The sequence below is a fragment of the Lathamus discolor genome, chromosome 1, assembly GCF_037157495.1.
Source record: "Lathamus discolor isolate bLatDis1 chromosome 1, bLatDis1.hap1, whole genome shotgun sequence".
In the NCBI taxonomy this organism is placed as follows: domain Eukaryota; kingdom Metazoa; phylum Chordata; class Aves; order Psittaciformes; family Psittacidae; genus Lathamus; species Lathamus discolor.
In genome coordinates, this window is record NC_088884.1 from 156,671,495 (window position 1) to 156,692,442 (window position 20,948).

General features: G+C 49.9%; 1 protein-coding gene across 2 annotated transcripts in view; it reads right to left on the reverse strand.

The window, feature by feature from the left end:
- Window positions 1–5,697: 5,697 nt before the first annotated feature.
- Window positions 5,698–20,948, reverse strand: part of NAT8L (N-acetyltransferase 8 like) — a 31,783-nt gene continuing 16,532 nt past the window's right edge. For both annotated transcript variants that reach the window (XM_065660744.1, XM_065660735.1), the window contains one exon: window positions 5,698–12,232. In XM_065660744.1, coding sequence (XP_065516816.1) covers window positions 11,865–12,232 — 368 coding nt within the window. In that variant the 3' untranslated portion in view covers window positions 5,698–11,864. The remainder of the gene's footprint in view (window positions 12,233–20,948) is intronic.

The following is a 20,948-nucleotide window of genomic DNA, read 5'->3' on the forward strand; positions in this document are numbered from 1 at the left end:
TCTGTGCTGTTTTCCCTTAAGACTTCTTTACATATGCAAGAACTACTGAAAATCCATGCGGAAGCTCCGGTGACAAATCCTTTGACACTGACATGATGGGGGAACAAACCAGCTCAAGGAATAATTTTGCTGTTTATTAGCATATTGAAGTGTTTTGATTAATTCTGCTCAAGTGCATGACAAAGGAACTGCTTTATCACGTACCCTGCTCATTTCGCTAGTATTTGTCCTATTGAAATCTATCTTTATCTTTCATTATGCAGAGAAGGGGCACATTCCTAGGACCAGAGGTGTCGTGACTGGTATGAATTAAAAGGCTACTGTAGAAATAATAGATAATCATGTGACTGAGTTGTGCTCCTCAGACGTTAGGAGTCTGTGAAGACAAACAATCCCTTGGGGGGAAAGGATATTTATTCTTAGACTGCATAACTTGCAAGTGCTCAAGCTGTCTGTGTGACTTGATCACATTTGCTATGCAAACATAACACATTATAAACCTAAATGACTCAGCATGGGAGTAAGGGAGAAGACAACAATACTGTTTGCCTCTCCAGCTTATTAGCTCTCCCAAAGCAATGCACACAGTGTGGTTGGGCTCACTTCAAGTCGTCTAAACATGGGGTGTCTCAAATGATGTTGGATCCTTATGTTTAGCCAGCTGCATCGTGTCCTTTGTATTTCTAGAGAGCATTACTATTCCTATCAAAATCTATTGTGTTTCTGCTAGAATGAGAGTGAAAAAGCAGTATCTGCCTCCGCTAAACACAGGATTTCTGCAAGTCACAGTGAGGGAACCTTGCCAGGATGCCCCAAATCTCAAACACTGGCTTTAAACACTGCATAGACCTGAAGCATGAAGGGGAATTGCAGTCCTCCTCCCCATAGACAGACTGAAGGAATTTGTGAGTGATAACTGTAGGTATGATCTGACATTTAGGAGACAAATATTGCCACAATAAAAAGTTCAGATCCAGCACATCAAGGACATCTTCGCTGCAGCTTAATGGGCCCAAGCGCAAGTTTTTGCTGCCTGGGAACCAACGCAGCACAACAGCTACTGGAAGTTTTCACACAATTGCAGTTGTAGAAATGAGTTTTCAGTGTGAAATGGTTTTTTTCTCTTTTTTCCCCCCAAGGCTTTTCATTTTTCATTTGTTCACTCTTTTTTCAGCCCCCTTCCCAAGACACTGATGTCTCACTTAACATTGTCTGAAATAGAATCTGATGCACAGAGCTGATTTTCTTCCTGCTGTGTATAATACCTACAGAACTTAATGGGAATGGAGGTAGCAGTAGGTCAGGATAATTTCCCCTGTCACTCGAACCTCACTTCACAATGCAAGTGATGGGTTCTTTCTTACGCTAGACTCAATGGGAGAGGTGGATGTATAATGTACATCTGCACATTCATAAGAGAAAAAAATGCTGCATTATAGAAATACACATATTCTCATGAGCTGCTAGATGAATTGGTACACATACACAGGCTAATAATAACAAAAAGCCTTTTTTAGGCCTCATTCTTGCATTAGAGAACATTTTGAACAGAAAGCTGATCTTTGCACTGTGAAGCAGAATCACATAAAACGTAATGTGGGTTTTTCTTTCCCTGTGGTTAACCTCAAAGTTATTTTAGGTGATGTTTTGCAGGATAAAGTGCACTAAAATGAAAGAACTGCTTCTCTTCATGCATTTTTCTCTGTGTGCTCCTGATGGGATTTATCCGCAGTGCTAGCTGGACAACACTTGCCTGAGGGCATCCACAGTGCAGGCATAACCCTGCTCCCCTAGCATATGCTATGCATTCAGCTGTAAGAGGCTTGGCACAAAGTCTCCTGGTTTTGGTTCCTCTCACCCACCTTCTGAGCTGCAGCAAAGCTTTAGCTGTTTGTGCAGCTTTTACACATAGCATGAGGTTATTTTTCAAGGCAGGGGGCTTTTGTCAGGCCAAAGGGGTCCGAAAAGGACTAAACCCCCTGCAAGCACCTCTTGGATTGCTCAGCTGCTCTGTACCCAGAGAGGAGAAGGGAGAATAAAATCCGCACCTGAGAACATCCAGTCCTAGATCCGTTTTCTGGTGTGATCTTCCTGGGTTTGAAGGCGCAGCCTTCCCCTTCTACTGACTGCAGCAGCTCTGAGACCTCCCAGCCTTTAAGAGTGGGAGAAGCCTATCCCTGCTTCTGACTCCTGGTGAAGTCTACACATGGAATGACCCCAAGCCCTGCAGCTGTAGGGACACAGGAGAGACTGGGGGAAAGCCAGAGGCCCCCAGAACTTGCCACAGCAGCATTTGCTCAGCCTACCTGATAGACAGAACAGCCAGCGGGAAGGAGCTCACTGCCTGAACAGTGGGATTGTACTGGAGTGTGGCTGGGAAGAGCTGTCTCTTGGGAAGAGGAAGGAAAGGGAAAGGGAAAGGGAAAAAGAAAGGGAAAGGGAAAGGGAAAGGGAAAAAGAAAGGGAAAGGGAAAGGGAAAGGAAAAGGAAAGGAAAAGGAAAATAAAGGAAAAGGAAAATAAAGGAAAAGGAAAAGGAAAAAGGAAAAGGAAAAGGAAAAGGAAAAGGGAAAGGAAAAGGGAAGGAAAAGGTAAAGGGAAGGAAAGGGAAGGAAAAGGGAAGGAAAGGGAAAAGGAAAGAAAAGGAAAGGAAGGGGAAAATAAAGGAAAAGGAAAAGGAAAAAGGAAAAAGAAAAGGGAAGGGAAAGGTAAAGGGAAGGAAAATGAAAAGGAAAAGGGAAGGAAAAGGGAAAGGGAAGGAAAGGGAAGGAAAGGAAAGGAAAGGGAAGGGAAAAAGGAAGGAAAGGAAAGGGAAGGAAAAGGAAAAGGGAAAAGGGAAGGGAAGGGAAAGGAAGGGAAGGTAAAAGGGAAAAGGGAAAAAGGAAAAGGGAAAAGGGAAGGGAAAGGAAGGGAAAAGGGAAGGGAAAAGGGAAGGGAAAAGGGAAATGAAAAAGGAAAAAGGAATGAAGGGAAAGGGAAAGAGAAGAAAGGAAAGGGAAAGGGAAAGGGAAAGAAGATGGAACATTTTGGCCGATTGGCCAAGTGAAAAGCAGGTTTGTGGGCTGGATGTGCACAACCTTAGAACCCGGGGGCCTCCCTGCCTGGCTCCAGACATGGGACTTCAGGGGGCACCAAGCCACTGAGGGGAAGCCACAGCAGAAGGCACAGCTTGGGGTGGTTTCGTGTCGCTGGTTTGCTGTGGCTTTTCAGGAGGCAGTAAGGTGGGAAGCCTGCGGCAGGGGAAGGGATCCTGAGGCCCAGTCTCATGTAGAGCATGAGGCATGTGCCTGGGAGCGCAGGGAATGGGGGCAAAGTCCTTGTCCCCATGAACTCTCATGTTTTATCTAAAGCAATTCACTGCGAAGGGGTAGAAAAGGAGACCAGGACAAGGATGTGTGGCCTTAGCGGAGAGTTAGAGCCCAATCAGCAGCTAATTGAGGTGCTTTAAGGTACACTCACAATACAGCTTCTAAAACTTACATAGCTTTTGTTGCCAAGTCCCTGTTAAAGGGTGAAAGGGGTTTAGTAGCTTTGGTGCAAAACAAAAGGTTGTGCATGTGCATGAGCTGACAGCTGTTTCCCCCCAGAACACCTCCCAAACCCCACAGCACCGCACTGTCAGTCCCAGAGGAACGTTACATACCCCTCTGCTGAGTGATACTGCTATGGGGGGTCTGCACATCTGGATAAGGCAGACACATGATGGGGGCAGGATCCACGCAAGGCAAAGGCTTCACCCTTCGCTCCACACCGCTGCCTGCCTGCTGCCCAGGCAGCCCTGCACTTCCCAAGGCCTCAGCCCGCACCGGGAAGGTGACAGCACCCAGCGCCCTTGCTGGGGGTGCTGCCTGCGTCATCTCCAGAGCCAGTGTGCTGCTTTTCGGGAATAAGCACCCCCAGAGGCCATCTCGGCAGTGATCAGTTTATTCCAACTGTACCTAACTGGGCTGGAGGCTGGAGCCCCATTTCCATCCCCAAACTGGGACTAACACTTCCCTGCCTCACAGGGATGATGAAAAGTTGGTCAGAAACAGCCTCTTTGTGCAGGTCTAATGCACAAAGAACAGGAACAACGCATTTGTGCTGGTTTTAAGTAAAGGAAATGCACACGGAAGAGGCAAGGGCTTGTGTGGCTTGGGAACACATCTCCACCATGAAAGCACCCTCAGCAATAAAGCCCGCTCTATCGCTTCATGTCCTTGGCAGCAGAAGGAAAGACGCCGTGTGGGTTTATTTTGTCCTCTCGGCTCCAACGGGACATTTCCTGGGGCTGCCTCCGAGCTCGGGTGGGATTTTGGGTAGGAACGTTCAACCAGCAAATGGAGGCAACGTGGCCTCAGGTTAGGCAGAGCCCCCTCACAGGGCAGAACCAGCACTGCAGCTCCAGCATTCACACCTCCGAACATGTTAGCCTTAGCATAGAAATATAACCCAAGGACATGCATGACCCACACATACATCCCCATCTATCAACGGATATAGGAATGAGCGGTGCTCGCCCGTGCTGGAGCTGGAAAAGAGGCAGACAGCGCCTGCACCGCGGCGCCAGTAACTTGACAGCAATACAGTTTAGGAAAGAACTGACATAAGTTTTAGATTTTATTCATTCATACATTATTTACAGCAGTTGCTCTCATATTACAATTCTCTTTCATCTTTTCAGTTTTCACTTATAAAAAATTAACCAAATAAACCTTATATAACCAAATTTATCACAGCAGGTCTGGTTAATTTTCACAGTTACAGCGGCCATCAGGAACAGAACTTAAGTACCTACAAGTCATCCATCCGGAGCACCTCGCCTGCCCTGCCCCAGGACACCCTCTGTCCCTCAGGAGCTGGCTGGCTCCCGGGGCTCTGCCAATGGAAGATGGAGAGACCACGCCGCATCGGGATAATGCTTTGTAGGCTGGAACTCAAGTGCCTAAAGCACTCCAAGGGCTAACTCGCTACAGGAACTGGGCTGTATCAACACGTATGCAAACAGCTTTGCACCAGAGCTGACTCTGCTTCCCTCTCTAAGCAAAGTGTATTCATTTACTCTATTTTCCGCTATTGTGGAGCCCCACCAGTGCAGTAGCACAGCACACCGGGGCACGAGACTGCGGCAGTGAGCATCCGCCTGCTCGGTGCGACTCTGGCAGCTCTTCCCTGTGCCTGTCTCTCCCACCAGGAACGCAGTTGCAACAACTCATCCTTTAGAGCTGTGGTGAAACACCTGCGCTGGGTAAGGCCTTACACCACCGAGGAACGACTCAGGCGGAGGGATCCTACATGGGCACGCTCTCTACCCAGGTGAAGTCAAAGACTGATGGCCTTTCCTAGTACTCAACCCTGCTCCCCAGGTGCAATAGCAGCACTAATGCCAGTGTGTTGCTAACGGCATCACCTTTGTAGGCTGTCTCCCTGTGCTCTTCCCCACGTGCTCGTTTGCTTTACAGTGGTAATTATTGCTGTTTTAAATATGTTAGTTTATCTTTGAGGACTTGTAGCCACTTCCCGTTACAAAGTACAGTACATACTATGCCGAACATAGAAAACACAAGACTAATTTCACATCGGTCTTGTACAACGGTGAGGAGATGCAGAGTACGAGGCTGCTCGGGGGAAATCCGAGTTCCTATTCAGGCATGAGTTTAGCCTGTAACCCATGATCTAAACAGCCACTGCCTTGAACACGAGCAGTTCTGGTAAGCAATTTAGCTCCAGTTTGGGTTTTATTTCAACTGACATTGGACATGTCCCAGATTCACACCACACATCTCCTGACCACCACCAAAAAACAGCTTCCTTTTTCCTTTACCGCATTCGTCTCAAGAAGACTTTTGCTTTAATCAAATAACACAAGCACACGAATTGCTTAAAGCTAAGGGCCCAGCACAATCATAAGTACAATTCACAAAGCAACGGGTGCCCTGTGAAACCTAATTACATGTTTATAAAAGCAAATATACAGATTACAGGTCAGAAGGACTAAGCTCTGGAGGAAAAGAAATAGAAAACAACGTTAGCTGTATGCTCATTATGCTTACATAGCAGTAGCTGCTTCTGCATTCAAACGTGTTACTCGTATATAAGTTTACAGTTGCATTAGGTATTTGTATGCTCTTGGTCTCAGTAAGTCCACCTGCTACTATTGAGCTGTTAAAAGCATATTCTCTCCCGCAGCTGACCATCGTGTGACACAAAGACAGCACTGAACAGTGATTTAAACAGTGATCAACCCCCAAACGCTGACTTAGAGCTCACTGTTCCAAATGCCCCTGTGCTGTTCAGATTATTCTCTTCTTTGATTTCCAAGGAAAGGTGCTCCAAAGGACCACTCAGGCAGCAGATTTTTGGTGGGAGATAAACCTAATCTCTGTGGATCGTCTCTATCACTGAGGGATGCAAGAGCACACCTCTTTTGTTTCTGTGTTTGCTGTGTGGATCTATTTTGAGGGAGAAAAAGAAAATATAAAACGATCCCTTTGCATTTTAAAGCTTATTTAACAGCTTGCATCCCTTAGTTTTAGTTTTCTTTACGCGGTGTGGTATATTCCACCGCAAGACTCCAGTTAGCACGGAATTAAGATGCCTTTATTAAGCTTTAAATAGAGCGCATGCCGACAGCACCACACCGGTGCTAACGGAAGAGGCTCCCAGCACTCTGAACATGAGGTTAATTCCGAGGTAACCGGACCCGGTTCCTGCCTTTGTGTGTTTGGCAATTCGGAACTCCCTGCAGTCAGTCCCTGTCCATTTGCACCTCAGCCAGCAAATCTGGCAAATTAAAAGGCAGCAGACCTGTTGTTCAGTGAGCAACGGGCAGCAGCAAGGATCACGATGAGGCTCTGCAAAACCCTCGCTCCCTTGGGAATTCTGACCACAGGACTTCGTTCTCGCAGTTGGCTGTAGCAAGAAAGGGGCCTGATCCCCACCAGGCACCCAGCACTTTCTGCTCCCGCAGCACTGGGACCCCAACAGGCACATCCAACCCCCGACAGCCACTTGCTGACCCTTAGTCCTGCTGCTCCTACACAGGGAATACTGAATTCAGACGCCATGGCCTCAAGTATCACCCTCATTCCCCATGGGTCGAATGCAGGGGGGAAATGACAATCCAGGTCCCAGCCCTGGGGACAGACGTCCCCAGTGTCATTTACTCCTGCCTTCATCGATGGGTGATGCTGAAACGAGTCAAGATGCAGAGCTGGCCCTTTGCATTGTAAGAATTTAGCTGCATTTTGCACGTAGCAGAATGACTTGTGCCCTGCGAGCTGTGACACTGGGCTTGGGGCCCAACTACCTCTGCAGCATCAGGTCCTGCTTCTGTGCCCCACACCACCCCCCCGCACACTGCCAACCAGCTCAACCTGCCGGCACTACTGTACCTCAGACCCAGAGGGCACTGAGCATCCTTGCAGCCTCTTTATAACACCATTAAACTGATCCTGCTTCCAACAAACATCTTTTAAAACCAAGCCCGCTTCTCCCTGGCAGGGCTGACTGTGCTGCCAGCTATCTCCTTGTACGATGGCCAGCTTGGAAAGCCCCACAGCCATGGCCATGCATCTCTCTCTTCGGCTTCCCTGGCTGCTCCCTGAGCTGTATGTGCTGCAGATGGGAGCAGACGGACCATGCAGGGGAGAACCCAGCTCCTGATGCTTGGTCCGGTGTGGGTACAGCCTGCAGCACACTCCGAGAGGTAAAGCTCACAAATAGTCCCACAGACAGGACAGGAACAGCAAGGCGAGGGCAAAGAACAGCTTTTGGCTGACGGCAATGCCCCAAACTCTTCTGCATCTCCCAGCAGAGATGATTTACAACCGCAATTTCTAAGCATCTTGCAAGCGCTGTCTGCTTCACGGAGGGAAAACACGGCCTGAATTTACAACAAACACCAGTTTGAGGTTTTCAAGTAAGATTGGAAATTACTTTCTCTGCTGGTTTGATCACTCAGCATCATTGGCCTGCATCCGTTCAGGGGCTCAGCTTCCCACAGAGCTTATTGCTGAATATTGTATGTGCTTGAGATGCCAGTTTGCTCAGGACCTGATAACCCGTGAGCACAGCAAGGTGAAAACAGGCACCAGGCACAGCTGGGGAAGCAACCTCCCATCTCCAACACACCCTCTGCCTAAGTCTGAAGCAGTCTCACTACCCACCATATACCAACCAAGGTTAAAGCACAAGACATGCTGCTCTCTTCCCCGTGCTCCAGCAAGAAGTATCCTTGGAAAAAGAAACAGTCAAAACAAATCCCACCTCACACTGACGTGAGTCTCTGTTGGAATTAAGACTCAACAACTGGCAATAGGACCTCAAAGCGTTTCTGGCAGTGGGCCCAGATCACAAGCTCAGGACCCACAATCATCTTGTGCTGCTCTGCACCCAACCACTTGCTGAACTGGGATGGGACGAACCAGGAGGCGATGCTCACACCTGGAGGAAGGGCAATGGGACATGCTAAAACAGGCAGAGCAGATGGATCTGTCGAAGGCAGTTCAAATCAACCTCAACCCATCACCTTGTGACCTGCACCATGGCCCAGGCAGCAGGGCAAGGCAGGCTGGACCCTGGGTGGCAGCAGGTGAGCCTGGCGTGGTCCAGAGCCCAGGGGCCATGCAGAGCATTGGCAACCTTTCTCCAGAGCAGAGCCCAAGCTGTCACATTTAGGGAAGCTTCCCATGAATGCAAATTAAACAACAGTATCACTTGGTGCATTTAAGCCCAACCTTGTCTAATTCTATTCAGAGCATTCTATTCTATAGAAAAGCAGCAACACCACCAGAATTCCTGTACCCCCCTTCCACTGCTGCACCTCTGGCAGCTGCATGGGCTTCCCAATAAAACCCAGGGCTGGATCAATGGTGTTTCACCTGCCTGGGCTGGTGAAGCATCTTCCAAGGAGAGCAAGGCCCATCTGATTTGGCAGCGACCCCTTTCCTGCGGGAATGAGCTGTCCCGGCTGGAGAGCTGGGAGCAACCAGCTGGGTTTTTTCCAAGCAGCCTGGTCACAAAGCAACCGGCAGAAGCTGCAAGGGAATAAATTTGCTCGGCAGCTACCGGCCAAGTGGCAATGACTCAATCCTCATCGGTGCATCTCCGGCACCCGGCGTGCCCAGGGAGGAATGCAGACAGCATCCCGAAAGCTGCACCCTTCCAAAGCACCTCCTGCCCAGGCAACTCAACAGGGCATTACGATCAGGTACTGCAATATCAGTTAAGGTTTACAAGCATTAAAAGGAAATACTAGTAACCTGATGGTAGTTCTGCATCTGTGGGATCTGGTGGGATTTATTCCAGGTTTGGCTTTTCTGACAGGATGTGGAGTGTTATTACAAAGGCACAGGTATCAAATAAAACCAGCAACATTCTTTTTAATTAAATACCCCAATAGAAAAACCAACACTCGATTTCGGCTTCACGTATTCCTCCCTTATTAAGAGACATGGTTTTGTTTTTTTTCCCCTCTGGAAAGGTTTTAGTGCAGTGATTCTATAGCAACAGAAAAATAAACTAAAAAAAAGGCACAAACTGTTTTGTGGTTTGGTTTTTTTTTTTTTTTGTCTTTTTTGCTTTTTTTTTCTTTCAACTTTAACACTTTATATTTGTCTATTTGAACCTCGGGTAATAAATCACTGAATGCAGCAAGAAAATAGTCTGCCCATTTCTGTACACTATACAAAATCCCTACCAACAGTACATTATTTCAGCTTCAGGAGAAATGTACAGCATAGAAAGACTCTTAAAAATATAGTGCCCCATACAGAAATTTTGTTAATTAAACTCATGGTCTCTTGCTACAGTGCCCTTCACCATCCTCATCTCCCCCTTTATTGCTGGGGCACACACTGGGACTCTGCCCCTCTGGCTCCCTACAGGCTGAACCCAGCCGGAACCTAGCACTGAGTGCGCTACCGGGGTTGTGCCCCTGCATCAGTGCCTGGTCCATGGCCCCAGCGGGGATGGGGTGAGCCCCATCCCTGCTGCTCCCATTCAGCATCACCGGCCACATCTCAGTGCTGGGAGAGCTTTTGGCTGGAGAGGAAAGGACAGCTCTTGGGAGTGGGACACAGGCAGCATCCCACATGTGGGTCCATGCTGTCTGCCCCCCATTCACCCCACAGCTCCTCTCCTCTCGCCCCACACCGCCTCCCTTCTCTGGGGCTCTCCCACTGATGCTGCCATTGTGTTTGCAAGTGCAAGCGTGGTTAACACATGCTCTACCCTTTCGTCAAGTTTATCTTGATAGGTGGTGGGGATCCCCCCACACACACATAATACTTCATAAAATAGTAACTTTTTTCCCCCAGGAACTAAATTAAAGGGGTTTTCCCTTTAAATGTATTAACAGAGCGGAACCCCTCCACCCACCCCAAATTAAGTGCAGCCAGAAATGGTTTCCTGTATACTTCTGATACCACGCTTTAAAAGTTAAAACCTACCAACCTTCTTTTTCCCCAAGATGTAATTCATGCAAAGTTGCTATTTGTTTAAATAAGTTATAAAAGTTGATATCTCAGGCTAGAAGAAGCTGTAGTCTTGGTTATTCTTTAGTTGGCAGGCACTGTACATACATACCGGGTACAGACACATGCCGAATCTGCTTTGCATTGCTTTTTGCATTGTACAATTCACAAATCTGACATCATTAAAGCAGTTAATTACCTTTGATGGAAGGCTGCAGTGAGGCCATCTACATTTATCAAACAAGCAGCTGGTTAAGATAGTAAGTATGCTCCCCCCCAACCCCCCAGCATCCCCCAAAACGCTATTATCTGTCACACGTTGCTTCTCTGAAGTGGTTAGATTTGGTGCGCACATTAATGTGCAAATGTGTTGCCATAGGAACTGCAGCCTCCATTACGCCTCAATGACACCATTCAGCAAAAGCCAAAACTAAAAATAATAACAACAACTAAAAAAAAAAAAAAAAAAGGAGGAAAAAAAGACCCCAAGAACCCTTAAAAATGAAACAGAAACAAACAAAAACCAACCCCCAAAAGGCAGCAAAGTCCAACGCACATGCGGAGCCTGGCCCAGGACTGCAGGTTACGCGTGGCTACGGAACAGCGCGGGAGATACTTAGGTTTGATCTTAACTTCACGCTATGGTACAACGGGGCTCAGAGTTCAGCCGGTCCCAGTCCATGCTGGCTTAGGAAGGAGAAGGGGAGCGGGGGAATGGAGCGGAGTCGTGGTTACCGGATGCACCCAGGGTCTCTCGGGAATTTGGCAGAATGAGGCACATCCCAATAAAAGTGCAACACCAGTGCCGTGGTGGCAGTGCGATGTGTGAGTGCGTGCACGCGCTTTCCTCTTCATGCATTGGAGCAAGCGGGTTAGGGTAGAGGGGGGAAATCTGTCCCCCCCCAGCCTTGTCTCTGAAATCTATTGACCAGTAACTAATGGTAAGACAAATGCATATTCTACTGACTGGTGCCCGAAATACTGAAAACCGCATTCAAGTAATATTTTCTGCACTACCATGAACGCGTGGCTATGCTATCTTACACTGGGAGGAGGAGACTATGTACACCAGAGCAGTGGTAACTGGTTCGCAGTTGAGTTTCTGTGCTTTCCGGAGGTACCTGGGGAGGAGAGGCCGCCGCTCCGCTCCGCTCTGCCCCGCCGCGTCGCAGGACTCCCAGCACCACCACCTGCAGCATGCGAGGAAGGAGCGCTGCTCGGCCGGGCCATCGAGCTGCACGGAGCAAACCAAGAGATGACATGAGGGAAAACAAGGACTCAACCCAACAACCGGCAGAATGGGTGGCGAGGAGGAGGAGGAGGAGGAGGGTGGTTTATTATTTTTTGAAGGGGGAGAAGGAAGGAAAAAGAGAACGCGTATTTCGTTGGTTTCGTTTGGTTGGGTGGGTTTCTATTCTTCCCGCAGCTGCAGGCGGTAGCGGTGGTAGCGGAGCTGGAAGAACATTCTCTCCAGTAAGGAGCGCGTCATCCCCGGCAGGGCGTAATGTTCAACAACACCCACATGCTTGAACCCCAAGGACTCGTAGAGCCTGTGGGCCGCCATCTTCACGGCCGTGGTTCCCAGCACGACGGAGGAGTAGTTGTTGAGCATGGCAAACTCCAGCACTTTGCGGCCCAGGGCCTTGGCGATCCCTTTGCCGCGGTAGTTGGAGTCGACGGACATGCGGCGCAGCTCCACGGTGTTGTCCTCCTCGTTGCCCCGTGCTGCCACGATCCCCACCACGTTGCCGTCCAGGACGGCGACCCAGAAGCAGGAGCCTGCGGGAGATAAAGCAGCACATGTCGCCACTGGCTACCCGGGATGGGGAAGGCAGGTAAAGCAACCCATTGACAATCACAGTGATGGGAGGTGGGCTTGGGCTCAGAAATCACCCCTCTGCCACATGGGGGGACTAATGACCTCTGTCTTTCCCCTTGATGCTGTGAAGGGAATGTTTTTCTCCCCACGGAAAATGCACAGGAAAGTCACCACAAAGCAAAACAAGATTCCTAGGGACCAAGCTTTATGAAGTACACATGGGCAGGGATCCTCAGCTTAGAGCGGCACACGATGGGTAACTGATGATAAAAGGGCAGAGCACTAACAAGGGAAAAGACCACACACACACCCAGAAAGAGCATCTCCTGTGCAAGATCAGGCTCACCCACCCCTTCTTGCCCCCACAGGCTGGGATGCTTGTGGCCATGTCACCCTTGCTTTGCAGCTGTTACGCTTCTGCTGGAGAGTGCCAGGCAAGAGCATCTCAAGAGCTGGAAACATGGTGTTCAAGCAGCTCAGACCAAAACCATGTGGGGTTTAACCAGTGAGCAAAACCAGCCTGCCCTTAATTGTGCCCCAGCACTGGTCAGCAGACACAACGCTCCAGGAATGCGGCTTAACCAAGAGGCTGCACTTTCTGTGTGCAGGGTGGTCAGCGCTGGCACTCTGCCATGGGGCTGAAGGCCCGGTAGAGCAAATGATGCACTCAAGCAGCCAAAGCAAAACTCAGCCTAATCAAAGCCCAGCAACGTGAAGGGCATCTGCTGGGCTCAAGGCAAGTACCCCAGGTGCCAAGCACTCCAACCACAGCCCCAGTTATGAAGCTCAGATAAAACTGGACCTCGCTGGAGAGAAGCACTGATGCCATTCTATCCCACTGCTTGTATTAGGCAAATGTTAAAGCCAGCGCCACTGGAAACTGCTGTAGCTGTGGACTACTGCAGTAGCACTTGGCCCTACCAGCAAGGGGATTTAAATGAAGTTCAAGTCATGAATTACTCAGGTCTTAACTAAAGATCTTTACAGCAAGTCCTGGTGAAGGAAAAGCACTTTCAATTGAACTGAAAAGACCAACGTCAGCACAGGGCGACTGCAACCTTAGCTTGGATATTGCTGAATTAACACCCAAGAAAGCCACTATTCAATTACTGCAGCTAACAAGGGGCACGGACAGGTCTGTCACTGGAAAGGAAAGTGCTGACTTTCAGTGCTTAGGAGAAACATGGCTTCATCCAGAGGAAGAGGACCCCATCACAGGGAAACCCTGGCACACCACAACCTGCCACAGGCACTGGTGTTCTTTCCAGTGCTAAGGAGAAGAAAACCTGATTTGGGCTCTGTCTTTAGCATCAACCTTGCCAACCTCCCCATGCATGGCATGGCACGTGTCCATAAGGACTGGCACTGAACAGCCCAGGTGGGTGCTCAGGGGTGCACAGCACCGCTCCCCCTGCAAAATGAGGGGCAGGGACATGAATAAGGCAACTCTGGGCCCTCTGCTACCGGAGGAGCACAAAGCACAGGGTGGCAGGAGGTGCCTCCCCGGCTGCTGCCTGCAGGACAAACCCCCCTCGCAGCTCAGCGAAGCCATCGGAAAGGGATGGCTGAGGTCTCCCACCCTTCCCCATGGCACAGCCCAGCTGCCAAGGAAAAGCCTGGCCCAAAGGAAGCGCAGGGAACCAGCCCAGGTTCAACTCAGCACGCCAGGCTCGTCCCCACCTTCAGAGCGATGTGCAGCTCCAGCGACGCTCGCTTCTGTTCCCACTGCAAGTCATCCCGCTGTCGCTATCTAGGTCAACAGCTAATTTTTGAAACCCCGGGACCCATCTTGACCCATTTATCAGGAGCAGTTGTCTCCTCCGCTGCCACAGTGACAGTGCAGCTTGTTCCCTGCAGTCACCTGCATCTCAAGACGTCATTTATTCACACACAACCCCAGACGAAGACCTCAAAGACCTGAAACCCAGCAGTCGCCTTCCCTGCGAATACAAATCACAGGGCTGAGAGCTTGCCTCTTGCTGCTCCGGAGCCGCTTTAAACTGCTCAGCGCGTGGTGACCTCAGAGCAGCACTGCAGTGTCTGAAGGGGATACAAGGATGCTGGAGAGGGACTCTTCATCAGGGACTGTAGTGATAGGACAAGGGGTAACGAGTTAAAACTTAAACAGGGGAAGTTTAGATTGGATATAAGGAAGTAAGTAAGTAAGTAAGTTCTTTACTGTGAGGGTGGTGAGGCGCTGGAATGGGTTGCCCAAAGAAGCAGTAAATGCTCCATCCCTGGCAGTGTTCAAAGCCAGGTTGGACAGAGCCTTCTTGGACAACATTATCTAGTGCGAGGCATCCCTGCCCATGGCAGGGGGTTGGAACTGGATGATCTTAAGGTCCTTTCCAACCCAAACTGTTCTGTGATTCTATGTGGTGGATCTGCCCAACACAACCCCAGCCCACCCCCCTGGCTGCATGGCAAACACACCACAAAATAAGGGCCACAGTGATCCTCACCCCTACGTGCACAGCCACCAATTTCAGCTCCTGTGGGGTAGTCCAAAAGAGGGTTCGCGTGTACCCCCATGTTTGAGGATCAGAGGTGGGATGCTCCCCCGGGACACAGAATGCTGTGTCCATCACCCACCCAGGCAAGAGGCAGCCCCCAGAACTGCCACAACGCAGCCATCAACCGGTGTCACTGCCACCACGTCCCTGTCACCCAGCCCTGTGCACGGCAGTGACTGCTGGAGCTGCTTCTCAGCAAGCCTGTCTTGTGTTCCCCAAACCAGAGATGCCAACCCAGGCTCCTCTCAGCCTGAGGTTATGGAATTGCTTCTCTGAATGCTTCCTGTTTCTATTCCTGATTATTCCTTTCTTAGCAAGCACCTCTCCTCTGTGCCTACCAAGCCCAAGAGGCTGCTAACGCTCACTCAGCAACGCTTCCCACAGTTGCAAAATGGCACGTTTCTAGTATTTTTGGGTCTTCTGCCTATGTAAAACCCAAACCTGGACGTGCCCACCACGGCAGAGCCCACAAGGCCCTTCTCATCCCTCCAACCACCCTCCAGGACAGAGCCTGTGCCCTCACACCCATCCATTCCAGTGGGTACCAGCCTGGTTGCAAGCAGCATGACGGTAAACCCACATTCCTTGTTAGCTTTTACTTACAACTTTAAGGCTTAATTATAATGATTTTGAGTTCAATGTGAAAAGAAACTGTATCTGGCACATCTCCCAGTGTGTTGTGCAAGCAAATGCTTATAATTAGCGGCAGACAGGACACATCTGCTCAAACAATGTGAGCTGTGCTCGGCTCTTGTTTACACCAGCACCATCAATCCCCAAGACTTTCATCCTGCTGCCCACCTTGTGTTTGATCTGAGCATCACCAGCAGCCACATCCTTCAGCCTAATAAAGGCACCTCGAGTTTCACAAGGTGACAAATAAGCCCAGGAGAAGCTTTCACCCATGGGATTGTCAAATCCCTCCCCCGGGGAGCTACATCCCATTCAGATGGGGATTTGCTATTGAAAGCTGTTTTGGGCTCCCATCAGGTGCTGCTTTGGGCTAAGACCCTCCTTCCTCTGGGAAAACCTTCCCATTTCAGAGCAGGAACCCTGAAGGTCTTCAGCTTGCTTTTAACCAACATGTTTCAGCAATGCCAGCAGCTCCCCACCATACCCAGCAGTGCTTACTATGGAGAAGGGTGGAAGCATCCCAGGAAAGCCACCCCACACTGCCCCTCCTCAGGCCTGGAGGGGGTCTCTTCCCCATCTTTTCTGGACTGAGTGGACTGACTCAGGGCCTGTCTTGTTTGTGCGCTCTCACACCTAAATTAACTTCATCTCACCTGTCAGCAGCAGCAGGAGCCTTGTTTGCAGCGCTATTAATAGCAGGGGCTGACGTTTTACTCTCTCACACCACTATCTGAAAACAATCACTGCAGCAAAGATAAACACAAACCCCAGCGGCTACAACTCTCCCTGCCCTTCACATGCTCATCTCGTGGCAGCGCCTCTGCTTCACTTCCATCCACCTCCATCTCCTGGGGTCCCCTGTGAACTCATCGCTATGGCCACCCAAAGCCCTTCCAGCTCACTCCGAGGTCTGTTCTTTGTGGACATCTCGCATTTAACTACAGCTGCCCCCTCACTGCCACCCCGGGGTGCTGGAGGTACCCACTGGAGGCATTAGCTGTTTCCAGCCAAACACCAAGCCTCTCTGCAGCACTGTCGCTTGCCTCCGGATCTAACCCTCCAGGCTGCCAAAAGGCAAAGGCAGAGGAGAAGCAGCCACGGGAAGCCCACCACTGCCTTGCTTAGCCATCTCCACTCCCCCAGCCCACTGCCTCACCATGCAGAGCCTCAACTGCAGGAACTCGAGAGGTGAAAGACTCAATAAAGGAAGAAATACTCTGCAATGAGGGGGTGAGGCACTGGCACAGGTTTCCCAAAGAGGCTGCGGGTCTGTCAGTGTTCAAGATCAGGTTGGACGGGGTTTTGAGCAACCTGGTCTATTGAAAGACGTCCCTGGTCATGGCAGGGTGGTTGGAACTGGATGAGCTTTAAAGGGTTTCTTCCAACCCAAATTATTCTATAGGAAAAGTAATTGGAATGCACACATCTATGGAAAAGGCACAAGACGGCTGTGATGTGCGTAACAAGGAAGATGATTTGGGGTTGTTCATGCTTCACAGCAAGTCACAGCTTTCTCAGCTGATGGCACACAGGGCCTGAAAGCACACATGATGGCAGTGTCTTTCTGATCTAAATTTAAGGCTGATTCCCAGCTTTTGAGGACCAAAAGAGAGCATCTTTCTAATCCACCCACCCCTCTCCTGCAGCACAGGCTGCCCCCAGGCTCCATACACCCTGATGTCTTCCCCAGAGCACTGGCTCCACGCTGGCTGCTCCTCCTGCACCCAAAGCACCCACCGCTCCTGCCCAAGGCCATGCAGCTCCCTGCCTGTGCCTGCAGTCCTCCTCTCCTGCTCTTCTCTGACATGAGCTGCACAGCTCCCCCCACGCACCCGGCGGCAATGGTGGGTGAAACCAAATTCATTTATTCTTGCTGCAAATTCTTCTACACCCTTTGGTGAATAAAAGGCCGGTGGGTGGATGGGTGGAAAGATTGGAGCCAAAAGCAATAGCAGAGAGTACTGCTAGGAGAGAAGGGGGGGAAATGAGACATCCGCCTTCCTCGGCAGCATGAGTCCTACGTGATTGACTACAGCAGGTTCCCACAGCTTCCTTAAGACCCTTGGCATCCAAGGAGCACTGCCCCGACAAGCCAGCATTTAACAGCTGCGTGCTGCTCTGAAAAAGCAAAGCTCCATCTGACAGGTGCTTTAAACCCCACTGTTTCCTGGTAAATTCTCTGATTTCCACAGCAGCAAGCAAAGCTCCGCACCCCAAAACATCCCGAACTCACATTTGGCTCCATCCCCCATGGTTCCAGCACCCGTGCACCAAGACAAACCATGTGTAGCAGCAAGCGGACACAGTCCCCAACCTAAAGGCGGCTGTGCCACAGCCGTGTATTGCTGATGCCATTTAAATCCCTACCCTTTTATGCCATGTGGGGTTTGGAGAGAAGAACTCGGCACTTGAGGCGAGTCTCCCTCCTCCTTCCCCTCCATCCTCAGTGAAATCCAGGGCAGCCCAGCCAAGTCACATCAACATCAAGGCAGAAGGGAAGCTTGTCTGGGAGAGCGGGGCTGCTGCGATGCGAGTGCTGCCAGCGGGAAGAGTCTGGGGCACGGATGTGACACTTTGCCTGCCAACCGGCCACAGACACAGCTTGGGCACGGGGACCAACCAAGGTCAGGCAACAGCGACTGACTGCAGCTGCACAGCCAGCCAGGATGGGGAGGGGTTTATTTATGTGCTTATCAGCACGTCATTACCCTATTATCTCGCCCTACCTCCAACTTTCCCATGTCTTGAGTTTCTCTCCCTTCCACCTTTCTAGTTCCCCATGGCTTCAAGCAGGGCTGCATAACAGCTCCCACAGCTTCCACTAATAACTCTACACTTGACTTCAGTTAAAAGGCACTCCTGAAGGGCTCCTGGATAATAATTGCATTTCAGTGTAGTTTACGGCCAGGGAAACCAGGTGAGATGCGAGAGGCTCTGACTCCAACACTGCTGACACCCGCGAGCATCCCTCTACACCAGGCAAGGCCCAGGCGTGGGGAGCAAAACGTGTCAGGGACACACAAGAATTACTCATGCATGAAATTAGAACTGCTGTGGGACCCCTTCCTTCCCATAAATAACTCCACACAACCTTCCACCGCAGGATTCATTGCCCAGTTATAAACAGTTCCCTGCTGGAGGAGCACAGGGCAGCACATCTATGTGCAGAGGGTGGGTGACAGCCCTTGATTCATGGGGCATCTAGCAATGAGATCACTTACACAGCATGAAGAGATCGATGATTTGGTCCTGAGCAACCAGCTCACCTCCTCATCTACCTTCTTCTCCATCTTTGCTACCTTTCACCTTTGTTTTGTTGTCACTGAGGGCTGAAGCTACTCACAACCACCTCTTCAGCTCAGGCAAGGCCTCCAGAGCTGCAGTGAGGGGACCAGTGGGATGACAGTGACATCCAGCATTTGACCTGCAACAGGGCCACAGCATAGTTCCATGCACATTCACTACCAGAAACACCATGACCACGACCCACAACAGCAATGGGTCTGAAGCCACCCCAACAGACAGGAATTCAGAAGTAGCCTCTGCAGCTGATAAACCTGAGCATAAAGTGAGACATGGGGGTAGGTAACAGCTGGCCTAAACATCTGCACAAACCCAAAAGGACATTTGGACTCAGACTGGTCTGTGCCTAACTTGCCACCACTGATAAACCTGGAGCAGCAGCACAGCTACAGAGGTGATGGTCCCACCAGGAGGTTTTGTTGCAGCGCAGCTTTACCTTCACCTGGGGATGGAAAGGGTGGTGGGGCTGCAGTTTAGAGTAACAGTATGAGAACTGACTTTGATCAGTGCCTGCTCCATGCTTCCTGATGGAGCTGGTCCATCCTCAAAAGCACTCAGCTACTTTATCATTGCATTTTGGAGTGCCAAGGCCCCTGGAAAACCCCTAGGATGAGGACAGGTAGCTATAGCATCCTTTCACTTGAATATTTTGACCGGAGAAAACCAACACATTCTGCAGTAAAAGAACTTCAGGAAGCAGCCAGGTTTGGTCCTAAACAACATCTCCTGCTCTCACTGCTGGGGATGTAACATTTCCAGCATGTCATTCCTAATCTTCTTAAAGCCTCTGCTTTAAACCTCACCCTGTTCCTCTGAAACACCTATATGACAGCTCCTTACTCCTCTAAAGCTTCAGGAGCACCCAGCCTGGATGTCTGGATCAGCACAAGCTGTTAGTGGCAATACCCCACGTCAGCACTTCACAGGTTGGTTCTTCAAACAGGCTTTAGCCCCGTGGGGCCCGCAGTGTCACCACTTGTGACAGCACCAGGGGAGCTCCGCAAAGCCCTGGGAAGCGCCCAGCACATCTCAGGAACAGGCTTTTGATGAGACAGCTAAAAATCAGGCGATGCCGCAGACGGGGAAAGACAGCCCTTCCAGCACATTTCACAGGGTGCTATATTAAGAAGTGCAACAGCAGGACTTGCATCCGGCTCTTTCTGCTGGCCGTGGTGCACCTTGAAAAGCAAAGACTGCAGTAAAGCCAGTGTATAATAACTGATCAAGAAAAAGCTGCAGAAGCAGTTAGGGGGGATTAGAAGTACCCTGCTTACCAGGGCGTATTTAGCCCAGTCCATCGCTCTGCTCTCCACTGTTGAAAAGAAGGACGCACAACAAAGACAGGAGAGACAAAACCACTGATGTAGCGATTGGAGTCTACCTGCTGGGTCATCAAGAGGAAGCGCAGTCTGAGGAACCAGGCACTGTCTGTGGTTTTGGCATGTGAGCCATTGTTATCGATAAGCAAAGAATTAGACAGCTTAAAGGAGCGGATAAAGACTAGAATATGTGACTTTGGCCTGGCATTGTCCTCAGGGCTAACTGGATGATAAGTGCAGCACAGTGGAGCTGGCTCAGCAGAACGGGCTGGTGTGCACAAATGGACAAAACCAGGAAAAAGAGAGCATTATAAGTACTTTCGGAGCAGATGTCCCCTTTGCATCCAGAATCCGCACTAAGCCCACAAGTGCGGAGTCAGACCTTAAGCAAACCAATGCTTTAGAGTTTAGGCTGATGTTTAGATAGGAGTTCAAAGGAAAAAGAAACAAAGCCCTCCTGCCAGCTTTGCTAGCCTCTGTCCTCCCAGCAACTGCTCCAAAAGACAGATGTGATAACTAGCTGCTCACTAGTTAAATCAGCGTACAAGATTAATTGTGTTGCCGGCTGTGTTTAAGCCAGCTCCTTCCAAGGACATTGTTAAGGCTCAGTCTCCATCATCTAGGTCAATCTTTCACTATACGGCTTTAGTGATTTCAGAAAGGTACTGAATTTGCATTACAGCACCTTCCACTTCCAAACACTGAAAAACCCTGGAAAACCTACCATTATTGGATGGTTTAGAGTTCATTATTTGCTGGCTGACTTCTACTTCATACGCATTAGTATAAGAAGGCACTGAGCAATAATCATCAAATGACTCCCTTTTAGCTTAGCAGTTGGCCTAGCCATAGATCATACAGGGAAACCAGATAGAATTGATCTCTTTTTCACCATCCATCACTACTCG